General features: G+C 37.3%; 1 protein-coding gene across 1 annotated transcript in view; it reads left to right on the top strand.

The window, feature by feature from the left end:
- The first annotated feature begins 6,281 nt into the window (after positions 1–6,281).
- LOC109243562 (protein FAR1-RELATED SEQUENCE 5-like) overlaps positions 6,282–7,815 on the top strand; it is a 3,044-nt gene continuing 1,510 nt past the window's right edge. The window contains exon 1 of the mRNA XM_019410503.1: positions 6,282–7,437. Within this exon, the coding sequence (XP_019266048.1) occupies positions 6,282–7,437 (1,156 nt within the window). The remainder of the gene's footprint in view (positions 7,438–7,815) is intronic.

Below are 7,815 nucleotides of genomic sequence, written 5' to 3' on the forward strand. Positions count from 1 at the left end.
CAACCAGCCCCACTTAATAATCAACCTCGAAGTCACCTCCCAAGTTTTCTTCTTCAGGATCCTCCTCGGGGTCCTCTTTGACTTCTTCTTTCTCTACGTCATTGTTGTACTCATGCTCTCCCTTAGGATCCTCTTCTAGCTCTTTTTTTGACACAATCTATATGTACTCAATCACCCGATCATCGTCCTCAGGTGGCGATAAAAGGTGGTTGATCGACCCTGGTACCAATTTTCGATGCATGGCGGTAGTGACGAGATAGTGAGGCATGATCTCGTGATATAACTACAGAGCAGCTGCTAAATCCTCTAGTCTTGTCAACCCTTCCTTGCTAGGTCTGGCCAAATCATCCTCCTTGTTGATCCACACGAAGAGTTCAGGCGTACACAAGGAATTCTGACCCATCGGCCTCATGATCAAGTCGTTCCATTCATCTTGATGTCTCCTCACCCTCTTGGTGCCTGATCCAAGACATACCCCTCTGATCAAGGATCCACAGAGGTGTAGATGGCTGAATTCCTTCAAGTCCCACTAACTCGATGAAGTATTTTCCAGGGCTCCACATAGTTTCCCTGCTACTTAACCATGAAAGCATCCAGTTCACAAACTCACCACTCGAATGGGTCAACATGCCTCGCCACTCCTATTGTCGGTGCGATGTAACCCAGTGCCTCATCCTTTCATTATGGGCCTTGATCATGTTACTGATGCCTACAAAATATTCAACGGTTGCCTCCCTCTAAAAGAAATGTTCAGTGGCCCATATCTGGAGTAGTAGGTTGCAGCCTTTTAAAAAGTCATATCCTCTGGAGCATGCTGACAATGCTCGGAATGTCTCCGCTAATATCATGGGAACAAGAGTGACTTGTAGATTCCCTCACAAATTGCCAAGATCATGGGCAATAGAGACTCTACCATATTTCTTGATCTCATTGAAACTTCTCAAGATGCCACTCGTAACTTTCCCGGTGTCCGAATCTTTCTAACAACTAGTCTAAGCTCACCCATCCACCTTCAAAGTTTCTCAAATTCCTATTATTTGTTAGACCCAATGCATGAAGGAACCTGTGGTCGGGCATAACAACTGGTAGTATTGGTTTTCTCCCGGCAAGCGGCAAATTCGTGAAGCTAGTGACTTCCTCAAGTGTTGGTGTCAATTCACAATCAACGAAATTGAAAATACCTTAGTGGGTCCCAATACCCTATGAGCAATCTTTTAAGGACCTTGTCAGCTGGAATATTCACCATAGCGGTCAGTGCTCCCAAGTTTGTTCTAATCTCAACCCCATGCTCTCGGTGAATGTTTCTCCACCACCGGTTTACCTTGTGCAGTGCACCTATGACCCTGTTAATTTTGAGTACGTTGCGGTTTATTTCCATCTAGAGAGGTAAAAAGGTTAGGTAAGTGTTTGATCTGGATCTTTAGCATCTCAACAGGATTGATTCGTTGTTCCACAAAAGGCATGTCGTTAGGTGCACGACTCGTTGGGATTAAGTTGGGTTTCCTAATTATGAGTCAATGCCAAGGACCCACTCACCTAAGGTTTATGCAGTATGGCCTATGTTTGCTAGATTAGACTATTTTCTAATTTTAGAGTTGGACTGAACACTGTGAAATATTATGTCAGTTGACCTACCAAAGCTATTTTCTGAAACTATTGAATTTTGAAAGAAGGTACGGAGGGGTATAAAAGATAATCCTCGCGTGTCATTTGTATGTGACTGTGTAAGGCCAAAAGTCGATAGGAAAGAACGTGATGACAGTGTATAAAGTAGTAACATATAATTGTGATAGCAGTAACAACATTAAAAGCATGCAAATAAGTACATGTTTAACGGGTTATATAGATATAAACAAGTAAGACAAGTAAGCACATATGTTGAAAGTTAAGCACAATTAAAGCAATATATAAACAAACATCTCCAGTTCAAACAAGACAAGTAAGCACACGTTGAAGTATTTCAGCGAATATGATATAAACTCGGATTCTTTTTATTTACCTATAGGCCTTGGTTTGCCTAGGTTCCTTAAACAATCAATATATAATAGAAGTATCCAATAATAATGTTAGTACCAAAGATATATACACATAATAAGCAGAAATTTTATTGTCTAAAAGTGAGAAAGGAAAAGGAAACTAGACTCTTCGTTATAGGGCCAGTGGACCAAGCCCCGCAGGTCTAAAGCAGAAGCATGCTTCATAAAGCAGGAAAGGAAAACTAGACTTGAACTTGGGCCTGAGTCCTAAAGAACTCAGTACCCACAGTTCAAACGTGCAGCAAAAGAGAAAAATAAAAATAATTAGTGCAACCAACATGAGGCACAATATAACAAAATAACAATGAGTAAACAATATTAAAGAATACAGTGAAACTATTTTCATTTGTATTAACCCTAAAAGGATTAATAAGAGTCAGTGATTAGAGGCTTAATATTAAACTTATCCATGGCAAAATACCCTCTGAATCTATAGCACATTAGAGTTCATAAGGATTTCATAAACACCGAGCAGTGTTTGTGCCAGGGAAGGGCACATGTTCCACTCCAAATACCCTTAACCATTCACAGTTACTCTTCCCCAAAGGTTTAGATACAAATGAGGTATTCACTTTAGCAATTAACATGAGAGAAGTAGTAGATATAAAGGTTCAAACAAGAATTTCCACAGAAACTTTATCATTACACCATTAACCTTAGAATCAGAAGTCAAACACAAAGTAGGCAAACTACTACAAGTACTTAGTGTATCAATGACCATTTATAGCATGTATCAAAACACTTAAAGAAAAACTGTCACACTGATGTAAGAACAGAAGGAGTAAGTGGAATTTATTTGCATATCAACTCTAGTTTAGAAATGCTAGTGATCAAAATGATTGGAAAGACATGCACATTAATCTCATTAGTTCTGCTGAATGTTCAGTATTTCAGGGAACCTCAACTAGGTTCATAGTACTTCAACAGTCTTTCAGTGACCGTAAGAACAATCAGAAGTAAACATACACATATGGTTGAGTCTTTATTCTACTAAACACTTATATTAACTAGTATAGGCTTCCTATGATAATAACAACAGCAGAGACATCAAAGTAGGCCCGACGGATCAGTTTTGATCTAATTCAAACTTAATAGCAGGACATCTAGTCTATGGTTAATTCAAAATTCATGATTACGTTATACAGACACGGATATGACCCAGACACGGGGCAGTGTTCATTTCAACAAGACAAGCAAGTATTATTGAGTTTGCTCAAGACTATGAGTGACAACAGTAAACTCCCCATTTCAAATTCTGTATAGCTCAGGCTGCTAAGTTATTAGGGCAGACAAATTCAATTTTCTTCTTTGCCAAAGCAGTTTTCAAACAAAGCACTTGATGATTTATTCATGAAGCTTTCTTACATGACAAGCAGGTAAAAGGTACATGAGCATCAATGTGTAAACACAAGTATAGAAGTCATTAAGGATCACTTAACCAAGTATAGAAGTCTTTCATATAGAAGTCATTAAGGATCACTTACAAGATCAGATGAGCAGATTGCATGACAACTAAACTGATAAACTCATTACATGAGTTCAGGTTATAATAACAGATTTTCATGAATCCTTAGGTGTGCACATCAGACATGGTTTTTCAATAATAAATTGTTCAGTCAATGTAAACAATTCAAAGGCATAATATGAACTATGATGAAGATCACTTTTATTTGATCCATAGAATAGTATAACATTACAAACATAAGTATCCATATGGCATGGTGCAGCAGATGAGCTCTTAAAATGACATTAAGCAAGGTCTAAAAGGTGTAATTCAATTAAGTTGGCCAAACACAAAAGTAAAATCATTATTCAACTGACAGATTATGCATAACATTAGTTTAGGCCTAGTTCAATTCTTTATAAAGAGATTCAACCGGATCAGACATCAAGAAGGAATTTATTATTTATCTATATCATAAGAAGTGAAGTTCATTAACATCAGCAATTGGCCAGCAACATTAACACATTCATAACCATTCAGGAGATAATTTATTCAATAAGCAAGAACGACATGAGAAGGCATGATATAATAAACACGAACATGAGCTACTGATATGCATTACAAATAAGAGCTAATCAACAGAAAAGACATCATATACGCGAAACAATACAATTAATTAAAGAAGAAGGAGGAGGGGGGATCAGTGTATATTGACCTTCTGCCGGGCAGCAAACCAAACAACAGCTTTTTGTTTAACCATTTAGGAGTCCAAACTCCAATTAATGACATACAGCAACCCAACTCGAGCAAAATGAAAGGGAGAAAAGAAAGTTAAGAGAAAGCTACTAGAACTTCAAGACTTACCGAAAAGCCTTAAAATTTTGAAATCTTTTAATGCTTTAACTGATAGTGGTAGGTATAATCGCCTTTGCTAAGTCATGTTAGGTGAGAGCATTGAAATCTCATATTTATAGTGGATGTTGAAGCCTTAGGCATTCAAATTAGTTCAAATAGGTAATGAATGATGACGATAAAGGATAAGTAAAATTAGGAGGAAGGTACGGAAATAAGTGATGGATTTTACTTGAGAAGAGGGAAATCGGCCATTGAAGCCTTCCACCCAGTGGTCAAACCCCAATGTCTAGAGGTCACTGTGTTTGACCTCTGGAGAAAGAATCACGATGATAAAGTTGAAGATACAACCATGCAGGCTCTGGTTTGAAAGAACAAAGGAGAAAATCAGACGAATTGAAGTTTCGTCTTTTAGGTCTAGGGTTTCAGATTTGGGGATTTGATGTGTTGTGATGAAAGGTGAAAGAGTCGGGCGAGATTCATGTATGTAGGATGCAGATTGAGTGTTGTAAAGTTCGAATTCATGACCTTGCACCAATTTCTGCAAGGATTGAAGAATGATGGGAGATGAGAGGTTGAGAGAATAGAGAGGGAAGGAGGAAAGATAGGCGGTCGTTCAATGTGAGAAATGATTAGGGTTAGGGGTCACTTGGTTGGTCTCTGAGTTAAAGTGAGATGCATCGTATACCATTGGATCATTTTAATAATGACCATTGTAATGCCAGATATAAAACCCGGTAAACTGGTTAATGGGGAAAAAGCGTGGACCATTAGATCCGTGTGATTCAATGGTTAGGACAAAATCTGATGAGAGGTTTTAAATAAAGGGAAAAGTGGGAATAAATTTGGACCGTCGATTATTTGGATCGACGGTCCAGATCACTTGTGTTTGTTTTGTAAGTGGAGGGAGCGGATGACGTGGCACGATTATATTAACTCTCAAGAGTTGGCATGGATTGCCAAGGTGGATGTGAGGGGTAGTTCCAGATCGGGTTGAGCGATTGTGCTTGTGTTTTTGGGATGAAATTTATTTATCAAATAGTCACATTGTGTTTCATTAGGCTTTACAATTGCAGCCTTTTAATCTTTTGATCCCTTTAAAATTAACTTAATTAAGCTTAATTAATTCTAATTGAATATGTTAAAAATATAATCTTCAAATTCACTATAAATTACTATACTTAATTCATTATTTAGTAAAATACTTTATTTACCAAATTATGAAATTTAATTTTGGATTAATTTAAATAATGATCGATGTAATTACAAATCATTTGTGTATCAAATTATAAAGGTTGTTTTAATAATTTTAAAATACTAAGGGTAATATATTTTATAAGTATTTAATACCAAATTATTAGTTAAACACTAGGAGTTACTAATTTCCTATTATATTTGAGTGCTGCTATTCGGCCAAACTCAGCGTGGCCAAAAAAATGACCATACCCGTGAAATGCCAGTAATGCCCTTGTTTTTCCGTTTGGCTTAATGGCCCTTTTTTCCCTCCAAAATAGTTCCCTCCAAAATTAGTTAATAACTTTTGATTATTCCAAAATATTGATCCCATAAATCATCATTCTCTCAGCATGGGAAGATAAAAAGCCTTCGTATATACGGATGGCAGCCTTCGTATATACGCTCAATTACATTTTTTTTTAAAATATAATTACGTATTTTTGTTAAATACAATTACGTATTTTTTTAATTAAATGCAATTTATACGGATGGGAAGATCAAAGGTCTATTATGTATATATCATACCATATACTTATGTTAAGATAGCTTTCATTAAACACATAATTCACCACACTTCCCTTAACCTAAACATGAATACTAACCGAGAAACTAGTTTAGACCCATTAAACCCGAATAACAGTCTAGAAACTAGGTCGGATCAACTAAGGAATGCATTACACATATCATTAGGGTTGAATTCGGACTACAGTTTGATGAATGAAGATGAATCAATCGACATTGATTCAGACGGCAACTTCAATGATGGAGAAAATCCTGTTGACGATGATGCTGCTCCTGCTGATGATGATGATGATGATGATGATTACGACGGCCATTATTTAGAGGAAGAGGGAGAAGTTGGAGAGGACAGGGAAATGCCTAATGAGTTCAATGAAGAAGATCTTATAATTGGTCCAATTACTGGGATGCGGTTCAGTAGTAAGGATGTTCTGTTTGATTTTTACAAAGAACATGCAAGATTATCGGGTTTTTGCATTGTCAAAAGAACGTCCAACAAAAAAGGTGGTGATATTGTTAGGTATGTGCAATATGGTTGTGATAGGTCTAGGAAACCAAGGAATAAGCATGTTACCAAGAGGAAGAACTGCCGTGCTAGAATAAATGGAATTTTGGAGGAGAATGGTTCATGGCGTGTTTCAAAGGTGGTAAAAAAACATAATCATCAATTGGAACCAGCACTATCGCGATTGATGGCTGGACACAGATCGCTTAGCAAGTCTCTTAAGAGAACTCTTGCAGCCAAAGATATTGCTGGCTTAAGACCCTCAAAAAATATAAGAGTCGCTGAAGTACTTGCTGGTGGCCCCGAAAATCTGGTTTGTACACCAAAGGACTGTAGAAATTATATCTTGAAGAGTAGAAAGCTTCAGTTGCAAGAAGGGGATGCACAATCATTACTCAAGTTCTTCAGTGACATGCAGCAAAAAGATAGGGAATTTTACTACTCCGTAGATGTGGATAGTTTTGGTCGACTTCGTAATGTCGTATGGGTTTATTCACACTCTAAGGTTTCATATGAGGAGTTCCATGATGTAATATGCCTTGATACCACATACCTTGTGAATCGATACAATATGCCATTTGCTTCATTTGTTGGTGTCAATCAGCATAGGCAGTCCATACTTTTGGGATGTGCTCTTATGTCTAGTGAGGATATAACAAGTTACAAAATGGTGCTATCTACATGGCTTGGGGCTCTAAACAATGTTCATCCATTAGCTATCATGACTGACCAATGTGATAGTATAAAGGCTGCCATCAGTGCTATGATGCCAAATACAATACATAGATATTGTATATGGCACATATTCGCAAAGTTGCCTACGAAGTTAAGCGGAGTTCTTGATGGTAAGATTGCAAAGGTAAATTTAAGGCTTTAGTCCTTGATAGCATTAACGTTGCTGAGTTTGAGAGACGATGGACTGATTTTATTGAAAAATATAACTTAGAGGAAAGGGATTGGTTTTATAAGCTTTATTTGGAGAAGGAGAAATGGGTTCCGGTATACCTAAATGACCATTTTTGGGCTGGGATGTTGTCCACACAAAGAAGTGAAGGAATGCATGCTTTCTTTGACGGATTCATCAACCGGCAAAGCACTTTGAAGCTATTTGTTCAGCAATATGAGTTAGCCATAAGAGCTAAGTTCGAGAAAGAATTGGAAGCTGAATATAGGTCAAGGTGCTTTGAACCAAAATGTTTATCTGAATTTGCATGGGAGGAAAA

The sequence above is a fragment of the Nicotiana attenuata genome, unplaced genomic scaffold (assembly GCF_001879085.1).
Source record: "Nicotiana attenuata strain UT unplaced genomic scaffold, NIATTr2, whole genome shotgun sequence".
NCBI lineage: Eukaryota > Viridiplantae > Streptophyta > Magnoliopsida > Solanales > Solanaceae > Nicotiana > Nicotiana attenuata.